Here is a 16,220-nt window from a genome sequence, read left to right on the forward strand (position 1 = left end):
TGCCTTGCTCCGCGCGCGCCCTCGGCTCCCGGGACGATGAGCAGCTACCCGCGCTCCAGGCCGCTGAGCTTCAGCAGCCGCTCCCAGGGCTCGCAGCCCAGCTGGGGCTCCCTGTACCGGGCCGGCTCGGGCTTCCAGCCGGGGCTCCGCAGCTCCCCCAGCCTGGGCCGCCTCGGCCCCAGCGGCCTGTCCGGCTCCTTCCTGCTCTCCTCGCTGCCCAGCCTGGAGATCGACCCGGCGCTGCACCAGATCCGCAGCGATGAGAAGGAGCAGATCAAGGGGCTCAACGACCAGTTCGTCTCCTTCATCGACAAGGTGAGCGGGCGGGCGGGCCGGGGTGAGGGACTGGGTGTTCGTGCATCGCTCCCCCGTGCCCCTACAGGCTCCTCGGGCTCCATTGCTGCCGGAGGATCTGCTCTGCTGGGGCGGATTTAAAAAAAATCCTAGTGGAAGTGTAACCTCCTCACTGCCTGGTGCCCCTCGGGCACACCCTGGCATGCGCTGCCCCCTCCCTGGTACCTTTGTGGCAGCATCCTGCAAAGAAGTTGGGCTTTCCCGGCTGATTGCCAGTGAAACAACCATGACCTGAAAATACGGTGGGGTGCAGCCAGTCATGTAGGATCTGTCATGTCTCCACTGCATTGTAAACTCAGGTTTGAGCTCTGTCCGCACACACAGCTTTCAGCAAGGACTCAGGACCTGGGTGGGGTGGGGCCCAGCCCTGGTCTGCAGTATGAACAGTTAGCAGAGGAGTTGTGAGACCCGGAGCCAGCAATTGTAAATCCAGTGTGGACGCTAAAGCACAGACTTGGGAACGCTGAGCCCAGGTCTCCTAGATCCCTGCTAGCAATGCTGTGTAGACGGAGTGTTAACTTCTGAATTCCAGTATCCAGCCAAGTGTCCAATTTTTCATCTGTTGCTTCCCTGCTGATTTGCTGAAGTTTTATGATGGACAAAAGTTAGTGTTCAACGCGAAGCACCTGGTGGAGGCGAAATCAGGAGGGGGAAAGAGATTCTGGGGTAATTGGACTCCTCATAAATCCTTCTCCTTCATCCCCTAGCTGGAGCCGATTGCTGTCATTTAAACCTGTCTGTGTTTACTGGACGTGAGCTTGTTCTGATGTCGTTCTAGGAATGATCGGCACCATCCGACAGTTCCCGTTAACTCCAGGGGGCTCTGGGCCAGGTTCTAGAAAAATATCTTTGAAAAATGAACAGCAGATTAGGAGCTGGCTGCATTGTTAGCCAGCTGCCTGCCACACCTCAAAACTCCAAGCAAAACAGCGGGGAAGGGAGCTCTGGCTCCCTGGTGGGAAACATTTCTGATGTCGCCTGCGGTGGCGTAGCCGTGCCAGTCCCTGGATATTAGAGCGACGAGGCCGGGGAGGTCATATCTTTTATTGGACCAATGTCTGTTGGTGAGAGACAAGCTTTAGAGCTTACCCAGGCCAGAAGAAGAGCTCCTGAAAGCTGGTCTCACTCACTAGCAGAGGTTGGTCCAAGGAAAGATCTCGCCTCCCCCATCTGGTCTCTCTAATATTTCTAATGGCAGAATCCCTTATCTGAGTTGCACCTAAAAATGAAAACACCTTCCCAGGTAGGCACAGCCCGAGTCTTCTCCTTGGCTTTCCACATGTGGTTTGAGGCTGTGATTAGGCTCAAAGCACAACTGGAAACTGCCAGTTCAGCCGAGTGCCCACAGATAAATTCCTTCATTCGAGCGCCTGCCTTTGCCAGACGCGCTGTGTGACCTTGGGCGATCGGCTCCACCTCTCTGCAGAATGCTGTCAAGGTGATTTACCTGCCGCTTGGCGGGGGGGGGAGTGGGGTGACGCAGAGCTCACAACAATACCCAGCGACCCTCAGGCAGATGGAGCTAGAGAGGTGCAAATGGCAGCCCAGCCTGTAGTTGGAACCACACAGACGGACGTCTGTACCTGTGCACGGCCCTATGGGATTCTGCGGGGGCACAGCTGTCCCCCACAAGGGCCCATCTGCAGGATCACGGCCACTGTTGTTGTTGTATATGCAAATCAGCAAATGTGATGCCGAACTAGAATCCGATCTCGAATTCCACTCGCTGTCCCGGGGCTCTGTATTCAGAGCTGTGTTAACTGGGGACGTAACCGACTTCAGCCGGCAAAACAAAACATGAATGGGCAGATTGCGAGTTACTGACCCTTCCTTGACCTTGATCTTTCCCTAGCACAGCTGAGCATCAGCTACGCAGCACTGTGGTCCAAATATTAATTCCAAGACCTTCAGTTTGTTGTACTTGGATTTCATGCGCACGCACACGCATATGCACACGCACACGTTGGATCCGCAGCCTCTGAGGTGACGCCTTTGTTTTCATAAGTATTCATGAAATGAAGCTGAACCAAGATAATCCACCCAGGGGGAAGTTTGTGTTTCTTAATAATAGCATGAACTTTGTCTGGCCACCTGGTGTCTCTGCAGCTCTGACAGATTTGATGCTTTTTGTTTTTTTAATTGCTGCTTCCTGGTGGATGAAGCACATGAAAAACCAGAACAGATTCTTTTAAAAACCTTTCCACCTTAGCAATTCAGCTCCTGTCTAAGGTACCACATGCTGCAGCAGCTCGTGAAATAGCGACACAAGTGGCACGTGAAAGCCAAGCCACTGGGAGGGGCTTTTTTTAGTCTGACCATCAGACCATTTGAAAACTCTGGGACTTTTCTGTTTGATGCTTATTTCACTCCAGTGGCTAGCAAACATGTTAGAGAAAGTCGTAGTTAAAGAGTGACGCCATCCCACACATCCTCCTGCAAAACCAGGGAAGAGCAGATTTGACCTTCCCGATCTTCCAAAGATCAAAAACAAGCAGGGGGAGGGGGAAAATCTTCTCCAAATAAAACAATTGTTTGGTCAGGCTTTCTTAATCCAGCATAAAGAAATGAAAGAGGCACCAAGCCTGGTTTTTAAGACCACCTGTGAGCTACCATATGCCTTAGTGTAGCTTCAGAAATAACAAGGAAGTTGCTACTGAATGCAAAACAGGTGGTTTTGAGACATTCTCAGCGTTGGGTCTCTGCATCTCCTGTTCCCACACAGCATCAATAATAAAACACCCACTGACTCTGGTTCATGTCTGCCACTCCAAAGGGCTTGCTAACAATGACCAAGCTGGCAGGGCACCTGGCCTGAACTAGGCATGGAAGGGGTGAGCCCCTAGGTGCTGGAACTAGGGGTGCTGCTGCACCCCCTGGCTTGAAGTGGTTTCCATCATATGCAGGGTTTACAGTTTGGTTCAATGGTTCTCAGCTCCCCCATGATACAAACTTCTGGCTGGCTGGCTGTGACAAAGCCACATAAGTTCTGTGGAGCAGAAGCTAATGCAGCTACTTGATCCCTTGTTCTTGATGGCAGAGAACAAAAGGCTCTCTTAATTTCTCTCTTATTCTGCAAGTTAAATGCAAATAAGGATTTCTGCAAGGAGCAACACGGCTGCTTCGCTGTGAGCAAGCCCTGATCATCTGAAACACACCCTGCTGGGGATGAGAGGGCCCTGATAGTGGGGTACAGAGTTTAAATCACCCCTCAAATCCAGCCCACTCCTGCAGGTCATTCCCATCTGGTAGCTGTGTGGTGGCACATATGAAATCCATTGGTGGGGCTCAGTCTGGGTCTCATCAGACGAATATCCACATCCCAGACACTTATCCATAGAATAAATAGATCTGCAAATCCCTGCAGGAGCTGGGAACCCTCCGAAACTGTTTCCTCCCAGAGCGTGGGGAAGGTAGGAGCCCCATCCATGTCCACACACTTGTTTTTGCCAGTGGCTTTATGGTTTCCCTCTCCAAATCCTGCATCTTGGCAGGGGGCTAGACTAGACGACCCTTACGGTCCCTTCTGACCCTCTGGTTCTGTGGTTGGCCCACTCTGGCCAACACTTGTGCTTGTCTGTCACTTGTACCCTAGCCTCTGTCTGCTGGACTGGCAATGACATCCCAGCGGCCGTTCTTTTTCCAAACACTGAAGGCTTCTGGGTTTCACACTCCATCATTCCGCTGTCAGCGCCGGATCCAGTGGGAGGAGCTGGGGGTGTCTGTGGTGAGGCACGGATCCCCTGGAGCCTACTAGCCGGCTCACAGGCCAAATGCCCTCCCAGCGGCGTTGTGCCCGGGAGGGACCCAGATGCTGATTAAGTTCATTCTTGCCTGTGACCTAGAAGATGGATAAACCTTCAGGCTGCAAGGTGGAGATTTCCTGTGGACCCCTGTATCACTCCCTTCCTTGGGACTGTCTTTCATTAACAGCCAGGCACCTGGTTGCTAGAGAGAGTTGCCTTTTTAGGTTGTTTCTCCTTATCCACAGATGGATCACAGGTTTGTTCTATATTGGTACAGCACGATGCCCCACGACTGGGCTGCTACATGCTGCAGCAATGCAAATCATGTCTTCCCTGGCATTCACCCCTCTCGCCCGCTGGTAGGATGTGTGCACCGGCTTGCAAGCCTTCCAGGTGCTCTCTCAGAAAAGGAAACCTGCACCGCCCCCTTGTGGTGGAGCTGGGATCTCTGGGGTCCGATCCCTGAGTAGCCAAAGCTGGCTGGCTACTCGACAGAGCTGTCCAAAAGTTTTGACTTTTTGATGTTACTTTTTGTTCAGAATCAGAAGGAAAATTCAGAAGGTGAAAAATGTTGGAAAGGCCCAAAATGTGGCCCAGTTTCCGATGGGCAGTGTGGAAACCGAAACCGTCGCCGTGTTTTGGATCCAAACCCGACACGTTTGGAAGCGTGGAAAGGGAGCGGGCTCTCTTTGGAACATGTGCTTGTTTCGATCCCTTTGCTCGAGCCGAAATAAAACACCTTGTCAAAAGCCGACATTTCCCTGCAGGAAAAGCTGATTTTTTGATTAAACCTCTGTGATGAAGTGGGAATGTTCGTGCTGTGTTATGTGAATGCTGAGTGGGGAGTGTTGACCTAGGAAGGTTGCAGGGGAGTTTGGGATGGCCTTGGGGAAGGGAGGATACCTGAGCACGTAACATGAGAACCCAGGAGGGCGGTTGAGGGCCAGGTGACACCTCTGTCCAGACACTGGACAAAGGACACAAAGGCTGGAGGAGGAGCCGGGGGGAGGCTGAGGGGGAGGTTGGAGGGAATTTCAGTTTGGAGCTGGTGGGGAAAGAGGAGTGACCCGACCAACAGGGCTGTGCCCTCCCTGGGGCCCCCAGATGGACGTAACTAAAGGGGGTTCTGTTGTCTGTATTGGCAAGACCTGTCCTGGACTGTGTTCCTGTCATCTAAATAAACCTTCTGCTTTATTGGCTGGCTGAGAGTCATGGTGCATTGCTGGAAGCCGGGGTGCAGGGCCTGGTCTCCCCCACACTCCGTGACAGCCTCACTTTCTGATGGGAGAATTTTTTTGGTTGCAAACCTTCAGCCAGCCCTACCAAGTGCCAACTGTCCTGTGGTTCTAGACTGACCGCCTTTCATCCTGCCAATGCGGTGCATGCAGCCTGCATGCGGTCATGCCGCACAGCTCAGGACTGCTGGTTTTCCAAATGTTCTGTCGCCGGGATGATTTTGTGGCTGTTCTCTGGCCTGGGTCAGACCAGGTGATCACGATGGTCCCTGCTGGCCTTGGAATCTAGGGCCAAGGGGAAGCACTGGCGTTTGTGGATCTACCTGGGCGGGGAGGGCAGAACTAACCTGGGCCAGGATTCACACCTCTTGGGTTCCAGGGAGCATGGGGATTTTCCACCTGCTGCTTTGCCCTCTGCAGCCATCCCCTCCTGTGCATCCCCCTGGATGCACTGATCCTCGCTAGACATTTCTGAGGGACCTGCCCCGAGCCCCCGGAGCGGGATCGTCTCAATCCACAGCTACCTGCCTGGGCAACCCTGATGGGCAGAGCGAAGCGCAGTGCCCAACACTGCCTGTTCTCATCTCCAGGTGCGTCACCTCGAGCAGCAGAACAAAGTGCTGGAGATGCAGCTGAAGCTGCTGAGGGACAAGGACCAGTACAAGTCCAATCTGGGGCAGATCATGGCGCGCTCCAGCCAGAACCTGAAGCAGCAGATCGAGACGCTGAGCCAGGACAAAAGCAAGCTGGGGGCGGAGCTGAAGCACATGCAGACGTTGCTGGAGGAGCTGAAGGGCAGGTACACAGGTCCGGGGCAGGAGTCTCCATACGTCAGTGAAGCGGAGTGAATTCCGGGAGGGAGGAAACCATGAAAGGTGGGGAGGGAACTGAGGCAACGAAAGGCCCCGTCAGTGAGATCCATTGGACCCATCACCCAGGACACTGGTGCTGGTCAGGAAACAGCCTCCCTGCTGCAGGGCAGAGACACCCTCCCCCCACAACCCCAGATAAATTGTGGAGGATCCCAGCAATTTCTCCTTCTAGGTCCCCATTCTTGAGACACCCCACATCTCCACCTCCCCAAGACTGCTGTGCAGACTGGCTGGGGCTCTCCACGCTGGCCAGCATGGCTGCTGAGCCATCTCCAGTAGGGGGTGGTAGGCAGCCGACTCAGGGCTCCTCTCCCAGTGCCTCACCTGCCCCCTACCCGCCCCCCGGTGTCTGAGCCCCACTGCCAGGAGACATGAGACACGCCCAGGATTCAAACCCAGAGCCCGTTCCTCCTCAGCTGAGCCTTGCTGCTCTCTGGCTTGGGGTCCAAGCATCTGTCCCCATATGCCTGTGGGAGGGGGTCCCGGCTCATTAAGTTAAGGCCCCATGGATGCTGCTGCACTGCCAGGCTCCTTGCACGTCCCCTCTCTCCCCAGGTACGAGGATGAGATCAACCGGCGGAACCAGCTGGAGAACGAATTTGTCCTGACGAAGAAGGTGAGAAACCTCCACCCTTCCTCCTGGGGACATCTGTGCCCAGCTAGTCCCTGCTTTACCCGTACAGCCTAGCAGGTCACGCCCTGCCCCCTGGGGTCCAGCTCCCTCCCCGGACATGGGCACACGCCAAAGCAGGATCAGATGCGAGGGTGCTGTGTGGCTGGAGAAGACCTTCATCTTCCACTGGGAAGAGGCACCAGAGATGGATGGAAGGCATTTGGGCTGAAGACCCACAGGGCATTTGGGAGGGTCAGGGGAGAACCCAGGTGTCCTGGCCAACATCCCCCTCACCTCCTTGCTCCACAAAGGAGAATGGCTGCAGTGGCTGGCTGCCGAAGCCCCACACTGCTGGGATCTGACCCCAGGGTGCACTGAGGCCCGACAGGAGCTCCTCTGCCCCACACAGAGGTGCCCTAACGGTGTCTCCCCTGTGCCTGCAGGATCTCGACGACTTGTATCTGCAGAAGGTGGATATCGAATCGAAGCTGGAGAGTATCACGGACGAAATCAACTACCTCAAGCAGCTGTATGACGAGGTGGGTGCCGGCACATGGGCCTCTGCTGAGTCTGTAGCAGAGACGGATGGGGGAGCTCCAGAGGCTCTGTTTGCAGGTGGTCCCTCCTGGGGAGCATTGGGGTGCTGTTGGCTGGGGGAGTCCATGCAAAATGCAGCAAAAGAGGAATCTGGATTCTGCTCTGTCTCAATCCCCCGTCTCCTGGATTTCTTCCACTCCCCCAGGAGATTCTGGAGCTGCAGTCCCAGATCCAGAACACGCAGGTGAAGGTGGAGATGGATAACAGCCGGGAGCTGGAGATGAAGCAGATCATAGACCAAGTGAAGGCTCAGTACCAGGCCATGGCAGCCAAGAGCCGAGAGGAGGCCGAACAGTGGTACAAGCACAAGGTGAGCGGCACTCCTCCCCTGCCGCGCATGCCCCATGCCTGATCACACTTCCTCGTTCTCGCACGCTGTTTGCACACCCGTGTGCTCATAGGCGCATCCCCATGCCGGCCGGCATCTGCCTGTTCCCTGCGCATTCGGAGGCTCGCCTGCATGTCTCGGAGCTTGCATCCTCCCAGCTGATCCAGCCAGTCCCTCCCCGCCTACTCCCCCCGGTGAGACTTGCACAAGTCCACACTCACGGTGAGCTTGCTGATGGCGATAGTGAACATGGACCTCGTGAGTGCACAAGCAAACTCTGTGCACGCTCCTCTGGGCTTGCAGACAGGTCTGTGGTATTCTTCAGACATGGCTTCCACACTGTACATGGACGAAGGAGCACTGAGACACCCCTCCCCCTCCAGGGGTCAGTGAACCCCCCGATCCCCCAGGTCAGAGACAGATTACAGTTTTGTGGGGCCCTGGGCCCGAGGAATTGGGGGGGGCCCTCCCCTCCTGTGCTCCTGCTGGGGAGTGGGGTTAGGGCATGGGGGTTCCTCCACAGGAGCACTGGGTGGGTGGGTAGAGTGGATTGGGGTGTGGGGGTGCCCATTTTTTCAGGGCCCCCCAATTGGCTGGGGCCCCTGGGCAGGGGCCCTGTTGGCTCAGTGACTAATCCGCTGCCACCCTGGGTGTGCAAGCCCAGCTGGGCGTGGGAAGCAGCAGCCACATGGAGAGAGATGGGACCCAAGTGACGACTCGTCAGCCAGGACTGGTCCAGCCAGTGGCCCCCAGCAAGCCCCCAACGAGTTGGTGAAGGCTCGTGTGTCCTTCAGGCAGCAAGAGCTTCCAGCAGGAGCGTCAGGTTGTGGGTTCACATCCCCCAACCAGGGGTGGGGCTACTCCCATCATTTCCCTGGTGGAGCAGGACCCTGGCTGGTCTCTGGTCACAAAGAGCCGGGGATAAACATCCCAGCCCCATGGGATGGACGATCTCCCAGGGGAAGGTGTGGGAGCCCTGGAGAACGGGCGATAGGGAACAGCTCTGTGCTGGGCCTGGTGGATGGGATTGAATGGGTCTGTCCCAGCTGTGCCCTCGGGCTCTCTAGGGCAGGCGAGGGGCTCTGGGACCGAGACGACTGAGGCAAGGCCTTGGCAACCCCTCTCTCTCCCCTTGCCCCCCAGTTCGACGACATGGCGACCCAGGCCCGGAAGCACAACGACGAGATGAAAAGCGTCAAGAGCGAGATCACAGAGCTGAACCGCTACGCCCAGAGGATCAATGCTGACATCGAGGCCCTGAAGAACCAGGTGAGCCCCACCTTGTGCAGCCTGCCTCCTGGACAGGGGGGCTCGGTGTGGGGCAGGGACATGCTCCCTTCCCAGGGACCCCCTCTTGCAACTCGGCCCAGGCCAGCCGGCTTCTCTGCTGAGGCCAGAGACTGCCATGGGGGGAGCCGGGTTCTCTTTTTCCCCCCCCACCACCACTACTGCTGGGGGAAAGTCCCAGTAACCCCCTGTCTTGGTTTCCAAGGCTGCTTCTAGGGAGGGCTATGGGGCCAGGTGCAAAGGATTCTGGGGGAGCAGTGGCCAGTGCAATCACCCCTTCCCTTCAACGGGCAGCCCAGAACACCCCCTCCCCCCCGGTGACCTTGTTTCTGCCCCGGCGCTAGCGAGCCAACCTGGAGAGCGCCATCGCGCTGGCAGAGGAGCAGGGTGAGCAGGCCGTGCGCCGTGCCAAGGACACGGTGCAGGAGCTGGAGGAGGCGCTGAAGGGGGCCAAGCAGGACATGGCGCGGAAGGTGCGCGAGTACCAGGAGCTGATGAACATCAAGCTGGCCCTGGACATGGAGATCGCCACCTACCGCAAGCTGCTGGAGGGCGAAGAGAACCGGTGAGTGCTCCCCAGGGGCGGGGCAGGGGGACCCGACTTGGGTTACCTGGGGAGCTTGGCAAACCCCTGTTTGCCCACACCTGGGCATGGCTGGCCCAGGGCTAGTATAGTAAGGGGGGCTGTGGGTCGGGATTGAGGGGCACCCTCACAGGTATAGGGGGGGCAGACCCAGGGCTGGAATCACGGGGTGCACTGGTAGAAGCCACCTGGGACGCTGGCAAACTCCTCCGCTGGAAGAGGCCAGCGGGAGGCTGCAGCAAGGGGGGGCCCTGTGCTGGGGTGGGGAGGGCATGTTCCTCCTTAGGTCTTGGCTTACTAAGCTAGAGGCAGCATGACCTAATGGGATGAGCTCCCCACTGGCTGGGACTCTGGGAAAGTCACTGGCCTTCCTGCCCCCATCGTTCGTCCCACGAGCGAGCCACACAGGTGCCTACGGGCGCTTCTCGCCCCTCTGTGCGGCAAGGGCCCACGGAGCCAGCAAAGGCAGGGGCAGGTCTCTGCCAGGTCTCCAATAGGCAAGAACCTGCCCCGTCCCTCCTGCCACCCCCGTAACATGCTCCTCTTGACGGCACTCCTGGGTCTTATTTCTCTCTCCCAGGATGATCGGCCAAGGCCCAAACCTGCATAGCAGCGCCATGGACAAATGGGGTGAGTCTCTTCCCCCGGCACTTGGTGCGTCTGGCCTCAGTGCCTAGAGGGCGAGGGCAGCCCAGTCCTGCGGGTGCCACGCTGCCTCTGCAGCCCGAGGCAGCATGCTGGGGCTTCCCCACGGGCCGGAGCAGTCAGCCCCACTTCTGGTGCATGGGCCAGGGCTCTCCGCCTCCCAGCTGCCCACCTGTGCCCTACCCACAGGGCAGTGGGGTCCCGGGCGATGGAAGGGTGCCCCAGGTCCCGGGCTCAGCAATCAGGAGCATCTGTACTGGCACCGTCTCAGAACTGGGGGAGCCAGTGACGGAGCTCCAGGGACCGCAGGTGAACTGGGGTGAACGGGGCCCAGTGTCCTTGTGCAATGGGGGGGATGTGGCTGTGACCCCCAGTGGGATCGCAGGGGTCCCAGCTCGGCTGAAGGGTTGGCATCTCCAGAAAGTGACGAGTGGGGCCCTCGGGTCGCTGCAGGTTAGATCCATGTGGGCAGGGCCTGATGGCTTTTAACAGGCCAGCGCCCAAGTGCCCCCCAGCTGAGAATGGGGCTGGAAAGCACCAGCCGAGTTAGGAGCTGGCGGGCGGGGGAAGTTCGTCATAGGTGCTGAGGTGCCTGATCTCCCTAGCTGAGCCTCAGGAGAGGGCTGGCCCCGAGACCAACCACTCGGCAGAGGTGATGACACACGAACAGCCCAGTCCAGTGAGGCTCCTTCCATTGCCCGGGCTCTGGGTCTGCCCCTGAGCTGCTGTTCCAAGCCGTCAAGCACACCCGGGTATTGCTGTGTGTAAATATATGTAAATCACAGACCTAATGCAAATTAGCTGCTGTCAGTCCGAGCAAGGGCAGGCAGGAATGTGCTCTGCCCATTGATTTTGAATGTGTAAATCCTTGCCCACCTCTCATTTGCTTAATCGCTTTGGGAACCAATCAAGAGCCTCTTCGTAAAACCGAACCCTCTCTGATTTCTCGGTTAGATTTCTAAACCCACCCCCAACCCTTCCTGAATTGCTTACGCAGCTGGACTCCTGCCTTCCCAAGCGGCACTCCCCTCCCTGGGCAGGGCTGCCACACCGCCCGGGCCTGAGCCAGCCTCCTCGCCCAAGAGGCCGATCCTGATCAAGACCGTCGAGACCAAGGACGGGAAGGTCCTCTCGGAGTCCAGCCACTTCTCAGAAAACTAGCCCAGGCACGAGGCATAGGAGCTGGATTCAAACCTGTGTAACGTCATGACTGGCAGGGCCTGCGGCCCAATTCTGCCCTGGGTTACAATGAAGTCACTGAGAGCAGAATTGGGCCAGGAGATTGTAAGCCCCACGGGGCAGGGACCTGTTCCGATGACAGATGTGCAGAACACTTTGCCAATGCATGGTGCCAGGGAACCCACAAAGCTGTTGGCATTTGCCGGTCGGCACAGGGGGGTCTCTGACTAACCCCCCGACCTCGTTAGCAGGCGGTGAGCTGGCAAAACAAGGGTTAAATGGGTGCTGGTTTGCTGAGCAGCTGGTCGTTAACCCACTTAATGTTAGGGTGGTGGGAAAAGCCAGGCGGCTGGGCGGGAATTGGGACAGGCAGGAATCTTAGCAAGACTCTGTCCTAATGAATCCGACTCAGGAAGGGGACTAGCTCTGAGCTAATACTGCAGAACCTAGGACGGGTTGGCTGCTTCCTTTCGAGATTTTATCGTGCTGGGGCCAGGAGGGCAAATTCTGCAGCTGCCAGGGCTGGGCAAGCAGCAGCCACTTTCACCCTTCAACTAAGAAATAACTCTGGGAGGGGCTGGCTCCTCTGGCACCATTGGGGCCTCCCCCTTCCAGATTATTAATACACTGAAGCCTGGCTCAAGGGATGGGCAAAACTTGCTTGCAGGGGCCAGACGTGGCGGGGCTGAGCGTGTGAAGAGAAGCTGAGCTGAGCAGAGTAACAGGTGGCCCAGTAACTATGATGCACATCGCCCTCAGTCCAGGAGGGCAGCTGCTGGAGCAGTGGGTCTCAAGCAGGGGTCTGGGATCCCCTGGGGGCCGCAAGCAGGTTTCAGAGGGGTTGCCAGGCAGGGCCGGCGTTAGACTCTCTGGGGCCCGGAGGAGAAGGCTGAAGCCCGAGGCCCTGAGTCCTGTCACCAAGGGCTGAAGCTGAAGCCTGAGTAACTGTGGTGTGGGACACCGGGTGGTTGCCCTTCTTGCTATCCCCTAACACCAGTCCTGGCTTTTGTAGGCAGAAACCCAGTTGCTGTGGCACTGGGAGGCCGTGGAGTTTTAATAGCATGTTGAGGGGGCTCAGAAAGACAAACGTTGAGAACCCCTGGGCTAGAGCAATTCTGGGGCTAGAAGGATGCTTAAGATGAGAGGCCTCTTGCATGGCTTTTATTGCTCAGTTCGTTGCTCTATGTGACCTTAGACAAATCACTGCTTCTCTCTGTGTGTCAATTCCCCACGTCCCGCAGGGGTGTGGGGAGGGGAGGAGCTCCACCACCCAGGTGAGGGGGGGTGTCAGATAATGTCACTGCCCCATGGAGTTTACACTCTTCGTCAGGCACACCTGGTATTTTGCACAGCTGAATATGCTCCATGTCTCTCAACCATCTTCCTGCCCCTGTATATGTGTAATTGTGATCCCGGTTGCTCCTGGTGGTCTGAGCTCCCTGGAAAGAAGAGGGCTGTTAAAGAGGCAATTGTAACCATTTGTGTTCTGTAGCGTCTCTCTGTCAATTCCAGCTGCCGACTGGGGCGTTACTCAGGATTCCTTGTGCTAGCCAGCCTGTCCTCTTGCGCGAGCCCAAATAAAGGGAGAACGAAACGGCTGAAAAGAGACCAGAATAAAAATGCTCTTTGCCCTGTTTCTGCTCAGGAATGTAGGTACAGAGAGGGCAGCAGGTGGAAATTCCTGCCTTTTCCCTCTTCCTTACCCAGCAGTTCACCTGCTTCCCGTCAGTCCGGTGCACCCCTGCTGAACAGCATCCCTACAACCATGCAGCCAGCCAGCAGCTGTGAGGTGTCAGTGTGCGTCTGAAATGCAGGATCCTTGCTGGCTTGGGGCATCCTCCTCAAGCAGCAGGCAGTTATGATTGTTGAGACCAGCCACTAGAGGAAGAGAAGAACACGAACACACACACACGGTGTTAGGTACAATATTACCCTGGCAGGATCTGCAACACCTGTGGGGACTGCAGAGATGGAGGACATGTAGGGACCATGGAGCTGACGGATATAATGGAAAGCGGTGTGGCCAACCACTGTGATTTTTTTAGTGCAAATCTTGTGATTTTGCAGGTTTTCTTAAAGACCCCAAATACTGGAATCATGTTATTACCCTGAGCAGCTCAGCTCTCATTTAGAAATAATAATACAAATTTAGCCTTCCAGAGAAAAGCTTGCAAATGTGGCCCCTGCATTATCTAACACCCAAAGCCAAATAAAAAAAGCCTACAGATTTATTTTTCTTTAAAATCTCACAATTTTCCCACCTGCCTCATGATTTTTGAACACGTAGGCTTGGCAATACTGAATTGGAGTTGTGGGAAGCCAGATGCTGGGGTAAATCAATGATGACAAGAGGATAACTAAAATGACACCAATTTTAAAAAAAGACTCCAGAGGTGATCCTGGCAATTACAGGCCATTAAACCTAACTTCAGTGCCAGGAAAAATGGTTGAAACTATAGTAAAGAACAGAATTATCTGACACAGAAATGAAGAGTGGATGATGGGATGGATCACTCAATAATTGCCCTGTTCTGTTCATTCCCTCTGAAGCATCTGCCACAGGCCACTGTGGGAAGACAGGGCTAGATGGACCATTGGTCTGACCCAGTCTGGCCATTCTAAGATGGGGGCTGGGTACCAAATTGGGATAGATCCGGATGCTGGAACTTGTTGGGTGTTGGAATAACAGGGAGAGGGAAGTTTGAGGTGGGGGCTTGGAAATGGCGTCCTAGCCCCATCCCTCCCCAAATCTCCTCTGTTGGAAGGACAAAATGCTGTTCTCTTCTTCACCCTCCACACGTGAGGTTCTCCAGTGTCCTTAGCAGGACAGCAAGGTCCATTATGGCTGGGGCTGGCCCCCAGCTGATGGATGCTAGAGCAGGGGCTGCACTCTGGATGTTCTCTGATTCCCCCCATGCGTCAGGGCTTGTAGTGCGGCTGCTCTGCAGGAGGAAATGGCTCCTTTAACCATGCAAGAATGGAGCCTGAGCCCTGGACAATGAACTGGAAACACTGAATTAAGAATTTAAATATTAAGAGAGACAAATGTAGCTGAAGGAAAGGATCAATGGCGGCGTGGGCTAGATGAGCCGGGCCCCTGTGTCTGGGGATGAGGTGGGGGGGACAGATCAGGAGGAGGCTGTGGCTGGGCCCTGGACGATGTCAAAGAGACAGGATTTACTCTGCTGCAATCAGCCTCATTTATTATAGGAAAGGCTTCGTCTGCCAGCCCCTGGCGGTGTCTGATGGCAGCTCCCCAAGCTTCTGACCCATCCCCCGGGTGTGCGGTGTGCCTGCGGAACTAGCGCTTTTCAGAAACAAAATTGACCATTCCTTGCCCTTTAAAGGCAGTTTGTTGCTTGTGGAGGGATAAGGGCGATTCGTCCCCTTTGGGGTGGGTGGGTGGGTGGAACGTCATCAGGGCTAAGGCCAAAATGCAGGAAAAGGAGAGTATCCTTCATGTGCTGACGGGCTGTAGGAAGCCAAGCCGCGGGCCCGGTGCGTATCCTCAGCCATGGCACATGCTAGGAGACTGGGCCAGGAATAGATCCCAGGTGTCCTGACCACATCCCCTCCACTAATGCCAGACAATCCAATCCTTCCTAACACCACCCCACCCTTCCCCCCCCCCAGTCCTATGTTGGCCAAGAGGAAACTGGTCCTGGAGATCAACCCTCCCCGCCTCTGAGGGTAGGGCCATAGAGACTCTTGCTGGTCAGAGATTCCACCTCCCCTGCCACCAGCCACCCCAACCCCGTGCTCAGTATGTGGGTGATGAGGTGGCAGAGACGAGCAAGACAGCAGATCCTGGTTTGCAGCAGGCCCCTGAATCTGGGTCTCAGCCCCTAGCCCCTCCCTTCTCTGACCCTTCCCCACCAGCCTCAGTGCCTCATCACCCTCAGTGTCATGTCTTGCTCCCAATTATTAGGCTCATTCAACCTGTATTTGTCCATCTCCTCAGCTCAGCCTGCAGCAGCCCTGAAAGCAGCACACACGAGCGGCCCCAAACCTGTGTGCACATAGACACCGCTTTCTCAGCAGCAGGACCAGAACCCAGAACCCTGGGGCTTCCGTAACCCATACCTCTATCTCCAGAGCTGAAAGCATACATCCCCTGGCTTGCCGAAGTAGTACAGCTTTTATAGCCAGGGGCCTCACCACAGGATGGCCATGTCACCGCATGCACACTTAGCCAGGTACTTTACAAACAGGAGCGGATTTACTCCGAAACGTACCGTGCTGCGGCCCAGGGCCCCAAAACGTAGGCATGGGAACTATGGGTGCGGGGGTGTTGCAGCACCCCCCGTTTTATGAGGGGCTCCGCTGCCGCCCCGCGCTCAGGGTCCTGGCTGCGGCCCCATGCCCAGAGTCCCAGCTGCCGCTTTGCGCCACTGTGACATTACTGACATAACCTGGGACCGTATCGATCATTGTTGCAACCACTGTTATATTTTTACAGCAAATATTGTACAAAGGTTGTTGTGTGAGGTGTCTATAGAAAGGCTATGATTATGCTGTCTGTCGGTGTGTATCCTTTTTGTAGTTGAAGTTATGAACATCGGCTATCTACTTGGAGCGAAATGTGCTTTGATTCTAAGTGGCCTCACTGACGCATTTGGGTAGCTTCTTGAGACAGGACTATTCTCAGTAAGTGCCCAGTCAAGAAACATGTAACTGCCAATGAACTTTGGGAGATGCCAATCCACATCTGAGCTTTTCTGGGTACATTCAAACTAGTATGTGACGTCGGCCTGTAAAGAACTGAGTCATGCACGGACATGTGA

The 16,220-nt window shown here is 56.0% G+C and overlaps 1 protein-coding gene across 2 annotated transcripts; it reads left to right on the forward strand.

Annotated features, from left to right (window-relative positions):
• Positions 1–13,084, forward strand: LOC115659688 (keratin, type II cytoskeletal 8-like). Of its 2 annotated transcripts, none has more exons than XM_030580191.1 (9): positions 1–315; positions 5,923–6,131; positions 6,760–6,820; positions 7,261–7,356; positions 7,560–7,724; positions 8,886–9,011; positions 9,374–9,594; positions 10,193–10,242; positions 11,255–13,084. In XM_030580191.1, the coding sequence occupies exons 1-9, from the start codon at positions 37–39 to the stop codon at positions 11,416–11,418; spliced, it is 1,371 nt and encodes a 456-aa protein (XP_030436051.1). In that variant the 5' UTR covers positions 1–36; the 3' UTR covers positions 11,419–13,084. The 2 variants fall into 2 exon arrangements, with proteins under 2 accessions (XP_030436051.1, XP_030436052.1); XM_030580192.1 differs by having other exon boundaries at positions 11,212–11,347.
• The last annotated feature ends 3,136 nt before the right edge of the window (positions 13,085–16,220 follow it).

This window comes from Gopherus evgoodei, chromosome 11 (assembly GCF_007399415.2).
Source record: "Gopherus evgoodei ecotype Sinaloan lineage chromosome 11, rGopEvg1_v1.p, whole genome shotgun sequence".
Classification (NCBI taxonomy): Eukaryota; Metazoa; Chordata; order Testudines; family Testudinidae; genus Gopherus; species Gopherus evgoodei.